The sequence below is a fragment of the Canis lupus genome, chromosome 24 (genome assembly GCF_003254725.2).
Source record: "Canis lupus dingo isolate Sandy chromosome 24, ASM325472v2, whole genome shotgun sequence".
NCBI lineage: Eukaryota > Metazoa > Chordata > Mammalia > Carnivora > Canidae > Canis > Canis lupus.
The window spans coordinates 37227279-37247212 of NC_064266.1; the positions used below are offsets into that span (position 1 = coordinate 37227279).

Below are 19934 nucleotides of genomic sequence, written 5' to 3' on the forward strand. Positions count from 1 at the left end.
TCTGTACTGACCACCATGAGAAAGACCGACAGTACCAAGTGTGGGCGGGGACGTGGAGCAGCAGAAACGCTTGTTCACTTGCTGGTGGAAATGCAGAAAGGCACAGCCACTTTGGAAACAGTTGGGCAGATGCTTATAAAGGCAAACATGCACTGGCCCTACATCCCAGCAATTCCACTACCAGATAATTACCCAAGAGAGGAAGACGAGAGTCCGCAAAGATTTTTACGCAGATGCTGGGAGCAGCTTTGTTCGTGATGCCCCAAACCAGAAGCAACCCAAATGCATAGGAACAGAGTGCACACAGCCTCTTGGATGCCTCTCACATGAAGCCCCGTGGAAGGAGCCAGACACAGAACACAGGGTGGGGGAAGTCAAATGGTGGTTTGCTCGGGGAGGGTGGTTATGACCGGAGAGAGGCACAAGGGGACCTTCTGGGGTGATGGGGTGTTCTACGCATAGGCCTGGGCGATGCGAACACACGTACAGATTCACCCAGCTGTCCGCTCAGGGCCTGAGCACTTCGCTGTCATTTACATTCAATTAAAAATAATTGCATAGCAGGGTGCCAGCTCTGTATGAAGTGACCCGTGATGGCGGCTCCTGGGGTCACCATCATCATGACCAAAGCACCAGGAGGTCATGACGCCAATGAGCGTGTTCTCTGGAGTTTGGGCAGCCTGTCCGGGCCCGCAGAACCCCACCCCTGGCAGGGAGCAGCAGACTCCTACTTCGCCCACATGGATGGAGAAAGTTCCTTGCTGGCCTTGGGCCAGCACTTGCATTTGGCACTGATGTGTGTGCTTGGGTCAAGTGCATTTGGCTCCCCTTCCTGGGGGCCCTGAATCATCCTGGACAGTCGTCTTTGCTCGGAGATAACCCCACATCTGCTGCCGGGCCGGCTCTGGGTAGGTGGGAAGCCAGGCCCGGGAAGGCTCTGTGGGGACCCCAGGCCATAAACCCAGCCAAGGCTTTGTCCCTGCAGAGGCCCAGACAGCATTGATTCTTCCCTGACCTCTCCTTGTTCTTCTCAGCCGCGTATGAGGACGTGCTACCTCAGCCTGTGACGTGACCCCATGAAGTGGCTGTGAGCAAAGAAATGTGTTGGGGAGGCTCTAGGGTGCGGTAGGCACTCTGGTTAACCAAAGGGGCAGCTGTGGCCCAGCTCCAGCCGAATGCTGTCACATGGGACGTGGACTCCCAGGTGGCCAGGACACCTGCTGTTTCACCAGAAGCTAGAAATCCGGGCTTCTAAGGGAAATATCCTTAGTTTTAGATTGTGGCGCCTCGCTTGGGCGTGCTTTGGTTTTTCAGATGTGATGCAGGCACGCGTGAAGACCTCTGGTGCCACCGGGAGCCTCAGACCAACCTGGATTGGAACCTTCTAGCTCCCACCAGGTAGCTGTGTGACCTTGGGCCGCCTCATTTCCTTTTTCTGTCTTTGCTCAGTGTCCTCAGCCACGAAAGGTTGAAGACGAGGTAGTTTCTGATTCACAGGGCCTGTTTTCTGCAGGCGAGGGTGCCCTGAGTGCTGGCATCATGCCCCTCCCACCCTTACTTCACCTCCAGTTCCCAGCTCCTGGTGGAACCACAAGAAAGGGTTGGGGGCCTTTCAGACCCCCAAGGATTACTCTCTATTCCGCCCTCCCCAGGCACATGCAGCCTGCCACCCGGGCAGGTGTAATAGCTCCCTGGAGCCCCCAGTAGAGGCGTCTTCAGAGAGAGGTCTTCTTACCCGGCCCCAGACCCCCTCTTCCTTGGGGTCCTTCAGAGCTAGAGGAAGGGAAGGGCGCACTCCGTGAACCTTCTCTCTCAGCCTTCCCTTCACTCCAGTGGGTCGCTGGGACCAGACCCTCCTGATTTTCCTTGTTCTGGTCCTATTTGTTTCTTTAGAAATTAGCAGAAAGGGGGTGCCTAGGTGGCCCACACAGGTTAAGCATCTGCCTTCAGCTCAGGTGATGATCTCAGGGTCCTGGAATCAGGCCCCACATTGGACTCCCTGCTCAATGGGGAGCCTGCTTCTCCCTCTCCCTCTGCCCCTCCCCCTGCTGGTACACACTCTCTGTCTCTCTCTCTCTCTGTCAAATAAATGAATAAAATCTTAAAAAAAAAAAAAAAAAAAACTAGCAGAAAGAAAAGATTCGTGTTTGATCCACTGTGTTCTGACCTTGCCGTGAGTTATCTGTTCTTTGTTGTATCACTGCACCTTGGTGATTTCTCCAGAGCTTACTCTTGTGAGGGATGGTTATGTCTCTCGAAATTGGGCCTTGGCAGAAAAAGGGAAGATATCGAGGGCTTTATCCTGTCAAGGGTAAAAAATGCAGGTACCTGCAGGAGCCAGGCAGGATCTGGACCTGAGTGGAGGGGGCAGGGGTGGGGCATTAGGGAGGAGTGGCGACTGCATCGCCAGAGAGCTCATGCCCCACCTGGGGGAGCAGCCACTGCTCAGCTCAGCCTTCCGTGCCTGGGAGACGTAGGCCGGAGGTGCTGACTTGTAAGACACGTTGCAAATTTTCAATCACTTGAATATTTTATTTATTTTATTTTTTTTGAATATTTTATTTAAAAAAATTTTTATTTATTTGGGAGAGAGGCCTGGAGAGGCCAGGTGAGAAAGATGGAGGGAGCGAGGTGTGTGTGAGCAAGAGAGAGAGAATGCCAGTAAGCTGGGGGGACAGTCCTCTGTAACCCTGTCTCCAGAGTGACATCTCTCCTTTTGGGCTGAGTCCTCTCTGTTAGAAGTGGGTCGCCAGGGCCAGTTCACAGGCCAGGGGAGGGGATCATGCAGCGGGTGTGAGGGGCTAGGCTTGGTCCTTGGGCCCTTAAAGAAAATAGAGACATAGGTGTCCGATTTCAGTGATCAGGGGAAGGATGTGGCTTCATAAAGGTCATAGCCACTTTTGGAGCCCTTCCAAGCAGAAGAAATTGAAACTTAAATGAGATGCGGTGTGTGGGAAATGAGTGCGGTGTCGGCATGCAGGGCGCACTTGGATACGTGACAGCTGTGGTTTTCATTCACATTATTATGAACGCTAGTGATTATTATAAACTTATTAGTATGATTAATTTCAGTGCAGTGAAAACTTATCTCAACCTGGGTTTAGAGGAGAGATTTCGATTCTTTCCATTTGCTCCAGTGAGGTGGTTTGGAAAATGGGGCCCGTTCGTTTGGGACTGGTATTGTCAGGTGTTTGTGGGGGAAACCATTAGTGGTTTGGTAAGTAACACCGGAGCCGGTCTGGGTCCCCCCCCCACCCCCCAGGGGCTCTGGGCTGTTCCCAGCCCATCCCCATGCAGGGTGCCGCTCGGCATCTTGGCCATCCGCGAGGGCTCTGCGGACCCTGGGCGACCCGAGAGGCAGGCAGGAGGCTGGGGTACCAGGGCAGAGGGCCTGATGAGCTGCTTTGTTTCTTGCAGATCAGAAGCGACACTTCACAGATCTTGGAGGAAAACATCCCACTCCTCCAGGCCAAAGTGACGGAGATGCGTGGCATCTATGCCAGAGTGGACCAGCTAGAGGTGTGTCCAGGACCATGAGCGTTCTTTGCCAGATCTGTGGGCTTGTTCTGGCTCTTTCATCCTCTCTTCCAAAATGCTGATCTGGCGTTGAGAGTGTCGGGCGTTACACCCAGTGCAGGGGGTCGGTGGCAGGAGGGGGTCTATGCGTACGTGGTATTTTTAAAAATATGACAAATAGGAATTTATATAAAGTACCCCACATAATACTTAGGGTGCTTTTTATAAAAATCTGACTTTTAAGCCGCTTTCGGAAATTCAGAAGCTTCGATAGCACTTAGCCCACATTTCTTTAAATACCTTAAATACATTAATCTCAAGATTTATTTCTCAAGGTATAAATACATAAAGTATACACATCGTAAGTGTATGGCTCAGGGAACTTTTATACGAACTCCCATATGAGCATGACCCAAATTGAGAAGTTAGAACATTTGCAAGGCCTGGGCTGTATTTTATGGGGCCAATGGCAGCCGCCCCTCGGATGGGGTCATTCGTGTTCTGCTGCTTGCCACAATCCCCACCATGCCCTGTCGCCTCTCTGCTGACCTACCTCACCTGCATCTTATTTGTGTGAGCACCAGGCTAAGCTGTGGGGTGTCTCATTTTTCTCCTTGCACTACAAAGTCAGTACCTTCGCTGCCCCAGCTCCCAGAGGAGGAGCATAGACTCCCAGGAGGTAAGCCACTTTCCCGGGGTCATACAGCCAATGCCTTGAAGCTGGGACTTGAGCTGACATCCACGGGGGCCCCAGCTCTTAATCGTATGGGGGGGCCCTCAGCTTGGGATCCAGGCTCCTTACACAGGGAAGAGACCAGGAGGCTTGGAGGAACTTGCCATTTATAACCGTGGCCACCTGGACAGAGAGGACGTGAGCCCCCCCCCCCCGAGCCACGGAGGAAAGGAGCATGACAGCCAACGCTGGAGTTAGCAGAGAGTTAACATTCTTGTCAGCAGAGAATGAGGCAGGAATATAATTAAAACTTTGCCCTTGGAATAGCTGATTCATTTGAATTTTATTCCACACGTTTGACAGAGGAAAGAAAATGTAAGATTTCTGGCCTTGTTGGGCTGGCCCAGCTCTCAGGCCCAGCTCTTCCCGTGGCCATCAGTCCACTCATTCTTACTGAGGGCCTACTGTGTGCCACGGTGGGGCCCCCGCAGTGAGAAAGACAGGTGCCATCCGTGGCCGTGCTTCAGCGGGAGAGACCTGACCACAGAGCACTCCTCTAACCGTCATCAATAACCAGACTTAGTGGCTTAAAACAACATGGATTTCTATCTTACAGCTCCTGAGGTTGGAGGTCCAAAATGTGTCTTACAGGCTAAAATTGAGGTGTCAGCAGGGCTGGTTCCTTCTGGAGGCTCTAGGGGAGCCTCCGTGTCTTAGCTTCCCCTGCATTTCTCAGCTCATGGCCCTTCCACCCTTCTCGCAGCTTCTCCCAGATTCTCTTTTACTCTGACCCTCCTGCTTCTCTCCGACGAGGACCCTGTGATTACCTGGGGCCCACCTGGATAATCCAACATCATCTCCCCGTTGCAGGATCTTGAATCCCATCTGCACAATCCCTCTTGCCCTCTTGCCCTGTAAGGTAATATATTCATAGGTTCTGGGAATGAGGTCATGGACCTCTTTGGAGACCATTCTGTTGACCACAGTGGCCAAGGCTGATTTGCAGAGAGGCGGGTGCTCTGGAAGGAAGTGGCTTCTCAGGTCCCTGGAGGAAGAGGGGGAGAGGAGGGGCGTTGGCTGGGAGGGATGGGCAGGGGGCACTGCTCCGGCAGAGGCTCAGAGGCAGGAAGGGAGCTTAGCTTTGGGGCAGGAGGAGAGGGGGACATTGGAAGGATCCTGGGATGGCCAGAGTATGGGAACGTGACCAGAGTGGGCTTGCAGAAAGTTGGCAGCAGGAGCCCTGTTGTTCAAGTCATGAGATCCAAGGTCAGGATTTTGGCCTTCATCCCGAGGGATGGGAAGCCACAGAGGAGACGGGAGAGCCCCTAGAGCAGGGTATCCCTGCCGTGGCACTGCTGACATTGGGGGCCTGACATTCTCTGCTGTGCGGTTCTCCTGTGCATCATACAATGTGTAGTGGCTTCCCTGGTCTCCACCCATGGGATACCAGTAGCTCCCCCCGCCCCTGGCTCTAGAGCCTCACTGCCTGGGTTCAAATCCTGATGAATGCGAACCCCAGCAAATCCCAAGCCTCTGCTCCCCTGTAAAATGGAGTGACAGCAGTGAGGCCCGTGAACCTAACTCTTACTAGTATTGACTCGGCCAGCATGTGTTGAACGCTCCTTCTGAGCTACCCTGAGTTGGGTGCAAGTTTCCTTGTCCCCTGCTAGTGGCCGGTGGGAGACAGAGGCCCCGAGGCTGCCAGGAACAGGGCCTGTCAGCCGGTTGTGGGGGTGTAAAGCTCAAGGTCAGAGGTGAGCATGCAGTGACGGGCACAGACTGACCATGTCGGGCCAGGTCATGGAGTTGGGCCCTGTGCTGAGAATGACAGGACCCTTCAAAGGGATCACAATTACTATTTCTCCCCCTACAAAAGTCCAAAATGATTTTCTTTTCCTTTTTTCTTTTTTTTTTTTTTTTAAGATTTTATTTATTCATGAAAGACACAGGAAGAGAGAGACAGAGACACAGGCAGAGGGAGAAGCAGGCTTCCTGCGGGGAGCCCGATGTGGGACTTGATCCCAGGACCCCAGGATCATGACCTGAGCCAAAGGCAGACACTCAACAGCTGAGCCACCCAGATGCCCCCCAAAATGATTGTCTTGAAGCATTCCATTCAGAATGCATGGAACAGTGAAAATATGCTAAGAACGCAGTGTATCTATGAGCTTGTACAATCACCATTACTACCTAGTTCCTAATTTTCATCATTCTCCTGAAGAAACTCCACACCCATCAGCAGTTGCTCCTCACCCCAAGCCCCTGGCAGCCACTTATGCATTTTCTGGCTCTACCGATTTGCCTCTTCTGGATGTTTGGTGTTAATGGAATCATATAACTTGTGGCCTACAATGTCTGGCTTACTTCGCTCAGGATAATGTTTTGGGGATTCATTCATATTGTAGTACGTGTCTGAACTTAATTCACTTGTTTGTTTGTTTTTTTTTTAAGATTTTATTTATGAGAGAGTGAGCAAGAGAGAGAGCACGAATGAGAGGAGGGGCAGAGGGAGAGGGAGAAGCAGGCTCCCCATTCAGCAGGGAGCTCGATATGGGGCTCGATCCCAAGACCGTAAGATCATGACCTGAGCTGAAGTCAGGAGTCAGATGCCCAACAGACTTAGCCATCCAGGTGCCCCTGAACTTCATTCATTATCATGGCTGAAAATAATATTCTAGTGTGTGGATGGATACACCACATCGTGTTATCCTTCATCAGTGGAAGGGTACCTGGGTCCTTTCCCCTTTTTGGCTTTTAAGAATTATGCTGCTGTGAGCATTCTTGTCTCAGTTTTGTGTGAATATATGTCTTCATTTCTCTCAGGTGAAAACCTAGGAGTGGAATGTCTAGGCCATACTGGAACTCTCTTTGGGAACTGCCACTCGTGCTCCAAAGTGACTCCAGCGTTTTTTACACTTAGGCCAACAACTACTACAAGTTTTAGATGGAAATCACAAAGTCAGGTGCCAGCAGGGTCCAGGACCGTGCTGTGTGGCCGGGTGCTAGATGACCAACCCCAAGGCCCCTGCCCCTATTACTTCCCACAGCTGGAGCTGAGCAGCAGCTGCCCCCTTCAATGGGATATGAATCTCCAGGCTGCCACAGTCCCCACTCTGCCCTGGAGTGTCCCCAACATGGAGGCCAACAGGTGTTTGCCTCATGTCGACCTCCTCTGGGCTGTTGCTTTCCTTAGAATAGAGATACTTCTCTGTAACTGGGCCTCTATTAAAAGGAGGACAAACTGGGCAGCCGGGGTGGCTCAGCGGTTTAGCACTGCCTCTGGCCCAGGGTGTGATCCTAGAGACCTGGGATCGAGTCCCACGTCGGGCTCCCTGCATGGGGCCTGCTTCTCCCTCTGCCTGTGTCTCTGCCTCTCTCTGTCTCTCATGAATAAATAAATAAAATCTTTAAAAAAATAAAAGTTAAAAATTAAAAATAAAAGGAGGACAAACTAAGCTGGTCTAAGAGGATCATGGATTTGAAGCCAATGGGAAAAATACCTATTTCCCACTATGAGACCTTAGGAGACTCTAACGTTGTATCCGGGCAGGTGGATTCTAGAGCCCTATGGCCCTGGCCTTAGATCTGTCCCTCGTGTAGCTCTGTCCTTCTCCGGGCATCCATGACTTCCTCTGTAATGGGAATCTGCCTTCCATCTTGACGGAGATGTCATGAGGGTGTTAGGCCAGCAGCTGGCACATTCAGGTGCTCGGTGGGGACACTGTTGTGCTGGTGGCTGTTGCCACAGGCTGAGAGGTGAGTCTGTCTGGGACGGCCGCTCGCCGCTCCGCCCAGCTGGCCATGGGCCCCGGCTGTCTGGAGGGTCAGGGGGCTTCCGGGGAGCCCAGCACCACCCTGCCCTCAGATCCGTGCCACCTGCCAGGAGGGGCTTGGGGACCTCTCAGGCAGGCACTTGGGCTTCTCTCAGTTTTTGTATTAAAAATGAATACAGGGTGCCTGGGTGGTTCAGTCGGTGAAGCGTCTGCCTTCAGCTCAGGCCCTGATCCCGGGGTCCTAGGATCAAGGTGGGGTGCCCCGGTGCTGCCATCCAGGCTGTCCCGTACCTCTTTGCTCAGGATGCATGCGTTCCCGCGTGCTCACGCCCATGTGCCCACCTCCGGCTGAGCCCCTGCGAGGCCCCAGGCTCTGGTGTTGGCCTTGTGAACATCCCCGACACCACACCCGGATCGTTCAGGACCTCCACTCTGGAGGCCAGACTCTGAATAAGCAGACAGGAGGTTCGGAGGGTGAAGAGGGGTGAGAAGACAGGGAACCGGGGTTCTCCACGATGATGGGGGCCGTGGTAGATTAGGCAGAGAGGGAAGGCCTCTCTGGAGGGGACAATCGGTTCAGGGCCTGAAAGATGGGCAGCACTCCCCCCCTTCCCATCAAGGACAGAGCAGGGCGGCAGGGAGAGAGCAGGTGGCAGGGCCCTGTGGTGAGTGGGGCCTGGCCTTTTCAGGGAACCCGAGGGAGGCCTGTGTTGCCTGGTGTGTGGGAGGAGGAAAGGGCAGGGCTGGATGGCGGGCTCCCTGTAGGCCTTGGTGGGGGGGCATGAGGTTCCTTCTAGCAAAGGGAGGCTCCCTGAGAGGGCCAAGCCCCGAGATGTCCTCCTTCCTCTTCCTGGTGAGAGAAACTCCCTTCCAGTCACCGTGGGAGCAAGGGTGGCCCACAGAGGTGAGGCTTTTCTGAGGCGGCACTGGCGTCACCTTAGCCATCTATGCACATCAGACGCACACATGTTAAATACCTGTGCATCTGAACACCCAGGCACACACGTGAACATGCTTAGATACACATGTGCATAAGCATCACACAGACACACGTGTGCTGAGTGTAGAGAAAGGCATGAGAAGATACCACAAAAAAGGATGCAGATGAGTGGGTTGAATTTTTCTCGGCCTGCACAATATTTTTCTTTTAATTGTGGATTTATTGCTAATATTGATAGAAACTGGGGACTTTTCATAAAATCTACAGTTTCTTTTTTTTCCAAAATGATACCTGGCATTTATTGAACTCAGTATGTACTAAGCACTTGAGTGCTTAGCAGAGTTGGTACTGTTCGTGTTCAATAAAATGCTGTCATCATTATTATCAACTAATAGAAAGGAAAATTGAGGCTTGCAGAAATTAAGTTGCCAGACAACGCACAACTAGTAAGTGGCGCATCCTGGATTCTAATCCACGGAGTCTGACCCCAGAATGTTCTCATTCTCTCTCTCTCTCTCTCTCTGCAACTGGGACGTTCTCATCAGAGGCCTGGAGCAGAGTGGCCCCCCTGGGCCTGGGCCCAGCTTCCTGGGCCATCCTCGTCTCCACTCAGCCCCCCTTCCCGTGCTTGTCACCTGCCTGCCCCTCAGCAGCCTCTGAGTTTGAGACTCTCTCATATCCTTCTATTAAAGTGAACATTTTGGCAATTTCTAAAATGCTTGTTTTTAACAAAGAAGGCTTTGCAGGCTGATGGATGAGCACCTGAGTCCCTGCTCTGCCCTTGGCCAGCTGCATGACTTCCGTCATGCCACCCAGCCTGAGCCTTGGTTTCCCTCCTCTGTAAAATAGAGGCTAAAGCTGGGGTCTCCATGGGGAGAAGGTGAGAGGACACAGTAGGGAGGCCATTACCCTTATGGTCAGGGTAAGTCAGGGTACGTGAGGGTGTCCCCACCGAGCAGGCCCTGGGTGACGTCCGCAGGCTGGGGCGGTGTGGCCGGACCGGGCTGCAGTCCGTGGCAGGTGTGGCATCCCCGGCCCTCCCGGCTCTCCCTTCTCCCCGCCAGGCCTTCGTCAAGATGGTTGGGCACCACGTCTCCCTCCTAGAGGCCCACGTGCTTCAGGCCGAGCGGGACCACGGGGCCTTCTCGCGGGCTCTACGGAGATGGCTGGGCTCCACGGGCCTTCCCTCCTTTGGGAACGTGAGTATCTCCCCACCTCCCGCCTCCTCCCAGACCCCAGCGTGGGGAGAGGGACTCAGGATGTGAGAGTTCAAAGGGCACGTCTCACTTCCACAGACAGGAAATGGTGTCTGGCTGGCGGGCCGAGGGAGTGCTGGCCCGGTGGCTGGAGGGGCTCGGTCCCTCCCTCAGGCGCCTCTTCTTGCCCTGAGCTTTGAGCTTCAGTGCTGTGACCACTTGCTTATCCATCCACCATTTATTGAGCGCCCGCTGTATGCTGGGCCCTGTGGTCCCTCTGGGGTTACAGTAGTGAGCAGGGACAGCCCCTGCCCTCCTGTCCTGTCCTTGCACACCTAAGGACAGGCTCAGGGTGACATTCAGAACTCAGTGTGGGTCATCCTTCTGGAGGCACGAGTCGACCTCCAGAGGGGTGGGGACGGTGGAGGGCCAGGGACAGTGGAGGGCCGGGGACGGTGAAGGGCCAAGGACAGTGGAAGGCCAGGGACAGTGGAGGGCCAGGGACGGAGGGCCAGCCTGCACGTAGCCCTTCGTATCTTTGCTCCGCATCTCTGCTTCCCTGGGATCCTCCCTGCCACCCCAGAGAAAGGATCCTTGTATCCCTTTTATTGATGGAAAGACTGAGGCTGGACTAGTTCTGCAGTGGAGACCTTCGGGGTGGAAGACGCCTCTGTGTTTGCAGCGTCTCTTCTGTGCTCCCCTGGCCCAGGGGACGCTGGGCAGTGTCTGGAGACACCCTGGATGTGAGCTGGACATGAGGGGGGCTGCTGGCATCTAGTGGGTAGAAACCGGGGGTGCTGTGAATGCACAGGGCAGCCCCCCACGACAGACAGATCTAGCTCCGCGTGTCAGTAGTGCTGCGTCTGAGAAACCCCGCCCCAGGCGGCCCTCCGTCATCGTAGCAATGGTTTCTGTCCTGTCTTTTCGAAGCGAGAGGTCCGCTGGCTCCTCTGGCACCTTATTCTCACACTAGTCTTTGGAGGAAGGAGCTTTACCATCGCCCCCATTTTACAGATGGGGAGACTGAGGCTCTGGGAAGTTGAAGGGATTTGTCGGGGGTCACACAGCCTGATGTGACAAGGCTGGATTGGACCCGGGTTGACCTGTCCAGGGCCTTCCCCTTCACGCCTCAGCCAGCTGCCCTGTCCTGCCCCTCAGCGGGTCTCTCACTGTTCCTGGGGTCCCCCCTCCCCTCCTCCGTCCCTCTGCCTGTCCACACAGCTCCACTTCGTTGACCGTGTTCCAGGCACCGCACCAGGCATTCCATGCATGCTGGTTCATTTACCTTTCCCGTCTGTCATGTGCACTGGGCATCAACAGGATTCCGATTTGATAGACAAAGTGGAAGTTTGGAAGGCTTCGGGGTTGCGGTCTTGCAGCCCATGACAGCACGGAGCTGGTGCACTCGTTCTGTGTGGCCAGGCAGTGTTATTTAAACAGCGTGACTTGGGATGCCTGACCGGGCTTCGCTGACCAGTCCCTGCCAGGACCCTATTGCCCCGTCTTGTCCTAAAGCTGCCTGAGGCATGTGCTGTTCACTTGCCCGCCTCCAGGTGAGTAGGTTGCCCAAGACCAGTAACAGCTAGACAGTGGCCTCACAGGTCTCATGGTCTACAAACTCCTGTTGATCCTTCAGAGCCCAAGCTAATGCCACCTCCTTGCAGAAGCTCTCTGGGATTGCCCCATCTCCAGACAAATGCAGTCTTTCGGCCTTCCAATGATGATGGAGGCAGAGCTGCTTCTCTGTCCTCCTCTTCCTTGAGTCCCTTGGTGACTGTTCTTTGGTAAGCGGGGACCCGCCCAGTCATGCAGTGCTCTGCCCACTGATGGCTTAGAAACACATGAGGGGCCGGGAATCAAGAGGACCTTGGCTGCCCATGGCCTCCAGCAAGTATCCTCACAGTGAGGCCTGCTGGGCCCTTGGCCGTAGCACCTTCCAGACTTTTTCTGTGATCTGCAGTCGTCCCCATGAGGTTGGCACTAGCGTCCTCATGTAGAGGCGGAGGCCAAGGCTTAGAGACGGAGAGTCCCGTATCTGAGCTCAGTGCTGGGGTTAGAACTCAGGTCTGCAGGCCTCTGAAACTGGGGTTCCCCTGCCCACTCCTGCAGCAGGATCCCGCATGGGTGTGGCTGGGCATGCTGGGACCTGAGCCTCTCATCTCTACCAGACCGGAGGAGGGGGGCTCACAAGGCCTACCTGTGCTGACTTGTTCCAGGAAGTACATTCCAGCCAGGGGTGGTGAGTCATTCAGCAACGCTGCATGTTAATCTTGGCCCCGGGAGGGCTTTGTCTGGGGCAGGTGATGCAGTGTGTGCATGCGCGCATGGGTGTGTGTGTGTACGTGCGTGTGCACGGACCCAAGGACTCTCAGGGCTGCACCTGCACCCAGAATGAGAGCAGGGGAAGCCCTTCTAAAATAATGGTTACCACAGCTGTGTTGGGGCCCTGACTCTGCAGGCAGCAGACATCCCACCCTGTGAGGTAGTTCCAGTCATTGTCCCTATTTTACAGAGGAGGAAACTGAGGCATCAGAATTGCTTATCCACCCAAAAAGTAGTGAAGCCTGAAGCCGGGTTTCAGATCTGCAAGTGAGGCCTGGGTCCAGGGCAGGTAATCTGTACAGCTTGGCCTTGCGCCCTCCCTGTGCCCCCTTCTCTACTGGGACCACCGTCTGGGCGATGAGGTTTCTCATAGAGCGCCAGAATGGATTCTTCCAAAGCCAGGATTCCACACTGGCTCAAGCCGGTTCCCCTCAGTAAGTCCACACCAGGCCTTCCTCCCCGCACAGTGTGAAAGCACCCTTCACGGCCCCAAATTCCATCTCCTGCCCTTCCTCACCCTCTTCAGACTCCCTCCAAGGGTCCCTGAGAGCCCCGTGGAGTGAAGGGTGTGGCAGGGGCTTTCGCATCCCACTTGGCCCCATGGGAATGCTGGCAGGGGTCCCGTCCCTGTAGGGTGAGCCGTAGCACTCCCCTGCAAGCCCACCATCCATCACTGCCCCCCATGACCCCTCTGGGGTCAGAGGAGGGCTGGGGACCTCCTCATGGGGCCAAAGAGGGTGGGCACTCTGCTTTCACCCCTGCAGCTGGGCAGGGGCTTTTTGGGGTATGTTTTTCACCCCTCCTGCTATTCTATGAGCTGGAACAGGAGTTCTTGGGGAGGGCAGAGGGGCACAGAGAGAAAATTGGTTCTTGTTTTTATTAGCTTGGCCAGCACTCCGTTCCCTCCTTCCCACACTCCACCTCCTCCCTCCTTCCTCTTTTGTAGATGTAGTGGGAGGCCCAAGGAGGGTTAGGGCAGCGGGGCCGGGGTCTCCCGGCACACCAGGAACAGGGCCAGGAATCGTCCCTCCACGCCCAGCACCAGGGACCTAGACCCACCCCTGCTCATGTGACTTGGTGCTGGCTGTGGCCTGGGCTGGCCTGAGGGGGCCTGGGTGTGCCAGCCTGAGGATACCACCTCATCACAGCTCCCCGGAAACCCAGGCCTTTCACCTCTGACCGAGCTGCCGGGGAAGCAGGCCATGGGTCCACAGACGATGCGGGCTGGCCTGGCACCCCGGCCCTTCTGTGCCCAGGTTTAGAAACGTACATGGTCCGTGCTAGGATTTCGATGCTGACGCACATGTTTTTAAGGTCACAACAGTCTACATCTTCATGCTGTTCATGAAAGTTTCTCATTGTGCTTTTGTGGTGATGCTTACAACATTCCAAGATTTTTAACATGTAGCCCTTATAAGCATGGTACTTCTCTCTCACTGTCACTAGGCCCCATCTCTGGCCTGTTTGGCTGTGTGTCTGCGGACAAGTCACTTAGCCTCTGTGAGCGTCAGACCGCTCCACTGCTGCCTCACTGATGGAGGCTCGACCAGGAAAGCTCTGCTTGCTGGGAAGCTAGTTTGGTGTTTGATGCAAAGTGACGAAGGCCTCACCAAAGCAGTGGGAATAGAAAGGAAGAGAAAAACTCTAGAACTCTCAGAAGGATGGTTCGGATTCTGAGCATCGGCCAATCCGAAAAGCCAGCTTTGTCTGGAAATAACGGAGCCACCCAGGACAGACTGTGACTGCTCAGTGGTACGCAGGTATCGTGGCCACGCTAACCCAGAGCCAGCCCTGCGGTGGCACGCACCATTCTCAGCTGGTCGACACCCCAGAAAGTGTGTGGGGGTGCTACTTTTATCCCCATTGCACAAGTGAGCAAACTAAGCCCCAGAGAGGTTACTTGCCCAAGGTTACATAGCTGGGCATCAGGATATGAACCCATTTTCTTAACTCGTCCTCCCTTGCCTTGGGAGAGAGCTGTGATCTCTTCCCCCAGAAAGCTTGTGTCTAGTGTGAGAATACAGGCAGTGACCAAATCCTAAGAAAATTCAGCACCGAGTCGTTTCAAAAGGGGACCATGGAGAACGGTGCTCCTGGCAGAGGGGACTCTGAACACAAAGAAAGGCTCAGGTGGGACAGCTCGTGGTGCAGAGCGGTGGCACGAAGGACAGTGTGGTTGGCCGGGTGAACAAAGGGGAGAGTTGGGGGACATGAGGTCAGGGCCAGATTAGGCAGGGTCTCGGGTCACCCAGAGGAGCTTAATACTATTCTGAGGGCAATGGGGAGCCACAGAAGGGTTCATAGCAGTGGGGGCGACATGGTAAGTCTGGTTCACTTGGGGAACCGCCAGGCCTCCTTCTCTACCCTGAGCCGGGGCTGGCATCCGTGGTCTGCAGCGTCATGTTGAGACCTGAGCAATGTCGTGTGAGAACTGAGTGGGGTGAGTTCTCTGAGCTCCCGAGTGCAGGCTGAGGAGTGGGTGTCCTCGGCCTAGAAACGTCACATGCTGTGCCCTGAGCTCGCCGGGGTCCTTACCTTCCTGGGCCTCGGGGCCTCTGTGCAGTTGGAAGAAAGAGCAGAGGCTCCAGGTGGGGGATCCAGGTCTCCCGGACGAGTGTCTGGGTTCCAGAGACCCCGCCTAAACAGGCGGCGCTCAGCCCAGGTCAGCACAGAGGGCCCCCGCACCTGGAGATCTTTCTAGGCATGTGTGGAACTGGAAGGGGGCGTGGAACTGAAGACTCGGGGACGCAGGCCCCGGAAGGGCAGGGAAGCCCATGTCAAGTGTTGTTGCGTGTCCCCTTGGCCCAGGCCCAGTCACGGCCGGTGGCCACCCCTGCTGTCCTGCAGACCACACGGGGCCCTCTGTGCGCTTGTGCCCCAAGGCGCCGAGCAGCCTCCCTAATTTGTTTGTTTTGTTTTCTGTCGAGCCAAAACATCTTGTTCAGGAGGTGTCATTTTGATTAATTTTCTGGTGGATAAGAGTGTGATGCTTTCCAAGGAAATCTCTTTGGCTAATAGCGAAACCACTTGGGACCAAGTCCCGACACCCACACGGAGCCAGAGGCTGCCCGGGCGGCCTGCAGCCTGGCCCCCCTCCTCACCCTAGAAAAGCCCACGGGGCCGCCCGGCAGCGTACGTGAGGGGGTCGCGGGCGGTGACACAGTAAGGAGTAGCGGGAACCGGGGCAGATCGCAGCGCCCACGCCTCCTCTAAAGCGGAGAGGTTGTCCAGCGGCTCACCGGCATCCTCGCTGGAACGAAGGATCCAAGGATGGCCGGATTTTCCCGTGTTGGAGAGAAAGCTGGACGACGAGGGTCTTACGCGAACCTTCTGATGTCTAAAAGTCAGCAGCTGATTTTCTACACGGTAAGTGCCCTGGGAGAAAGCTGTGGCACCTGCGGGTTGTGTCCAGCATGCTCCCCGGCTCTGGATTTCAGGCCGAGGGCCCGTACCTCCTAGAGGCTTTGGAACCAGGGAAGAGTGAAGAGGCGTCGTCTTTACTTCTCTGCACCAGCCGCAGCCGGGGCCTCCGATCCTGAGTAGCAGCGTGACTCACAGCCGCGGTTCCAGGGAGCATCTACTTGCTCCACTACTAGAGTAGTACTGAGCGCACCCGTGAAGGGCTCTCCGCGCCGGCTCAGCTTCCCCCGACAACCCCAGAGGGAGCTGTTGTTACTCCTGTTCATGGAGCAGGAACCCGAGGTTCAGGGGCGTCTGTACACTTGCCCAGGTCGCGGAGCGTAAGTGGCGAAGCCAGGATTTGATCCAGCTTTGACCTTGTTCGGTGGATCTGTCCCCTCTCTGTGGGTTCTTTCTAAGGACCAGGACCCCAGCCTCAGTGGTTGTGGCTGTACACTGAAGAGCCTTAGGTCAAACCTGCCCTACCAATGCACGTTCTTTGCCCAGCTTGGGGTGTGTGTGTGTGTGTGTGTGTGTGTGTGTGTGTGTGTTCCGTTTGAATGAGTTGCCAGCATTCAAAAACCACATTTCACATAAGAATCTGTACTTGTTTTCTCTTGAAAAAGCCGAGGTCTGGGCTCCCAAGCAGCATCCCAGCCGCACCACCCTCTGGCCCAAGTCCCCCCTGCTGGGTCCCTGCCTGTCTGTGGGCCTTTGAGTTTCCCATGCACGTGGAGCACATAGTAGGTGTTCAGTAAATATTAATCAGTGGATGCTCTCCAGGCTCCCATGGCCCTTGAGGGCCTCCCCCGATTTCTCTGGAGGCCGTCTCCAGGCCGAGCAGAGCTGGGAAGAGTGTCCCCGCCTGCCCCTCTCCCCTGCAGCCCGGCAGCCTCTTGGGCTTTCCTAGAGGTAATGGAGGCTGTGGGCGGAGCAGCCCTGCCCGGGCTGGCCTGTAGGAGTCAGCAGTGCCAGGCTCGGTGTCTCCTCCCTCCCCGCTCCCTGCTCTGTGCACCCCCAGCTCCCTCCCCACCCAGCCCAGCAGAGGGAGGGAGGGAGGAGGGGGAGGCTCTGGCTGGCTGGGGCGCCTCCCCCTCCCCCTCCCTCGGCCCAGTCCCCCTGGAGGGGTGACTCCCGGAAGGAGGCATGGCTTGGCTGGGGCTTTATCTGGCAGTGGAGGCCGAGCCAGGCACCAACACAAAAAAGGCAGAGGAGACTCCAAGGCTCCTTCTCCCCGGCCCTGAACTGGCCTCTTCTTCTCCTTCTGCCCCATCATCCCTTGCGGTGGAACTGCAACATGAGCAGATGGCAAATATTAACGCAACAATGGAGGGCTGAGTGGCGCTTGGTCCCCAGCCCCCACCCCCACCCCACCAAACCGGGCCTCCGTGAGCTACACGCTCACACGTCCATGGATCTGTGTGACTCCAGATATTTGGGGGCATGTGTGCCAGGGAGGGACAGAGGGCTCCTGGCAGGCTGGTTTGCAAACAAGATTTTTTTTTTTAAGCATTGCATTCCTGTTGAGATTTTGAGGGTGACTGAGAAGAAGGTTCCTCTCAACAAGGAGGGGTTTCTATTTTGTGAGGGGCTGTTCGATGAAGCCTAAGTGGGAGCATTCCAACTGCTCCCTGGCAGGTGGCACACAGTGCGTCCTCTACAATACCCTCCCTGCACCCTGCACCCTGCACCCTGCCTGGTGATGTTTATTCCAAGGCCAAGTCGAATGTTACCGCCTCTGGGAAGCTACCTGTGTACCCCCAGGCAGCGTTCCTTGGGGCTCCCGATTTCCTGTCCTTTCCCCTGGTGTCCTAGCAGCTCGGGGTGTCCTCTGTATTTTCACCTGTTGTTCCCCCAGACTGAGAGTTCCTCAAGGATAGGGACTGTCCTATCTTTGACTTAGTAGTGAAAAGCCAGAGCTCTCTGGGCTCTCCTTTGGGCCAGCGGAAGCCAGCACTTTACCTGCCCTGGCCGGGTTCATCCTCTTGCCCACCTGTTACATAGGGGCTGTTACCATTTCCGCTTTACAGATGAGGAAACTGAGGCTCAGGACAGTTAAAACATTTTGACCTAACCAGGAATTGGTCCTGGAGCCCCATGATTTTCATGCTCCGCAGGTTGAAATTCAGACCCTGGGGTCAGGTGGCCCTAAGTGTGGCACAGGGGGTGGGCAGAGACTGCCCAGTGAGAGGCAGGGGCCCTCAACTCCAGCCAGGAACTAAGGCTCTGAGTGGCCTGACCTTGACCGCCTTCTTCTTCTTTTTTTTTTTTTTTAAAGAGAGGTTGGGAATACAGATTTTTATGTGAAATCGATTGATTTTGAAAACTAATGAGGCTCAAAGAAATCTCATGGGACCTCTTGGCTCCCAGGCCTCCTGGAGCCAGGCCTGCTGTGGCATCAATGCCTGTTTACTGAGGAGTGGGAGTGTCCCCCTCAAGGTCACCCTTCATAGAGAGCTTCTGCCCTCCTGGTTCCCATGTGTTAATGCACCCCTCGCCCCAAGAGTGTAGACCAAACTCCTGGGTACTTGGAGGGGGGTAGTTGAGAGCTTGGGTTCAGACCAGGGTTTCACAGCCTCGGCACAACTGACATTTGGGGCCAGGTCCTTCTCTGCTGTGGGGCTGTCCCATAGCTCATACAATCTTAGCAGTGACACTTGTCTCTGCCCAACAGATGCCTCCATTTATGACCATCATAAAAGTTCAGAAATTGTAAAAGTCCCTGGAAGCAAAATTGCCCTGAGTTCAGAATCTCTGGCTCAGATGAATGACAGTTCTCAGAACCAGATGATAGTATGTAGGGCTCAAAATCATCACCCCGTCTTTGCTTTCTTGTGTTTCCTGTAAATATGGAAAATTTCCAAAATAAGGAGTTTATTTTTTTTAAGATTTTTTTATTTATTAGAGAGAGAGAGAGAGAGCGCATGAGTGGTGGGGAGGGGCAGAGAAAAGGAGAAGCAGACTCCTCACTGAGTAGGGAGCCCAATGCAGGGCTCCATCCCTGGACCCTGGGATCATGACTTGAGTTGAAGGCAGTTGCTTCACTGACTGAGCCACCCAGGCACCCCCCCAAAATGAGTTTAAAAACGAAAGCATGGGTTCTAGAGCCCAAGAGCCCTGGGTTTGTGCTTTGGCAGAAACAGGGTCTTGGAACAGGGTCTCACCTTTCCCCTCTGTGAGATGGGGGAGCAGTGCTCAAACCTCGTGGAATCGGGTTGAGGGTTCAGCGTGCAGGATTCCCTCTTTACTTGGCAGATTTCTATCGGGCACCTGCTGTGACGTGAGCACTGTTTGGGTGCTGAGGCTCCTAAATCACTAGGAGAGGAGCCAGGTGAGGACTCTTGCATGGCAGACACTGTGCTAGGTGCCCTGGACTGAACTCGGGCCTCAGTTCCTGCTTGCTGTAGGGAGGTGGGCAGCCATCACTGGCCCATTTTATAGAAGAGCAACTGAGGCAGGGAGAGGTGGAGCCACTTGGCTGCAGTCAGCCGGAGGAGGGTAGAGAAGCGGCCCCGATGCCCCCAGCCGTCTGGCTCCAGAGCACCTGCGGCGTTGCACCGAGCCTCGGGGAATCAGGACTCGTGTGTGCGGCCCTCAGCACGGGCCAGTGCCTGGCTGCTGCTCTGCGAGCGTGGGCTGCTGGGATCTGTTTTGTTTTGTTTTGTTTTTAAGATTTTACTTATTTATTCTTGAGAGAAAGAGAGAGAGAGGCAGAGGGAGGAGCAGGGAGCCCGACATGGGACTTGATCCCTGGACTCCAGGATCACACCCTGGGCTGAAGGCAGGTGCCAAACCACTGAGCCACCCGGGCTGCCCTGCTGGGATCTGTTTTGCAGAAACTTCCTTTTTTGAACAACTCAGGGTCCCATCGGCACCCCACAAGCTTGTGTTAAGCTGCCACCCATCCCGCCACTGGGATTGAATGGAGCAGCCCCCCTCTTCCCCGAGCCACTGTCCCCCCAGGGCCGGCCTGGCCGAGGTGGCAGCTCAGAGCAGGCTCCTTGGCACTGGCCTGGCCCGAGGACATGTCCCAGGTGAGGCTGGGTCCTTGGGGGACAGGCACCAGGGGCATCCGAGGTCCCCCCTGAGTCCCCACCACATTGGACACACTGGGG

General features: G+C 55.2%; 1 protein-coding gene across 1 annotated transcript in view; it reads left to right on the forward strand.

Annotated features, from left to right (window-relative positions):
• BCAS4 (breast carcinoma amplified sequence 4) overlaps nucleotides 1-19934 on the forward strand; it is a 55653-nt gene that overhangs the window by 18389 nt on the left and 17330 nt on the right. The window contains 2 exon segments of the mRNA XM_025470408.3: nucleotides 3418-3519; nucleotides 9967-10101. Coding sequence (XP_025326193.1) covers nucleotides 3418-3519; nucleotides 9967-10101 — 237 coding nt within the window.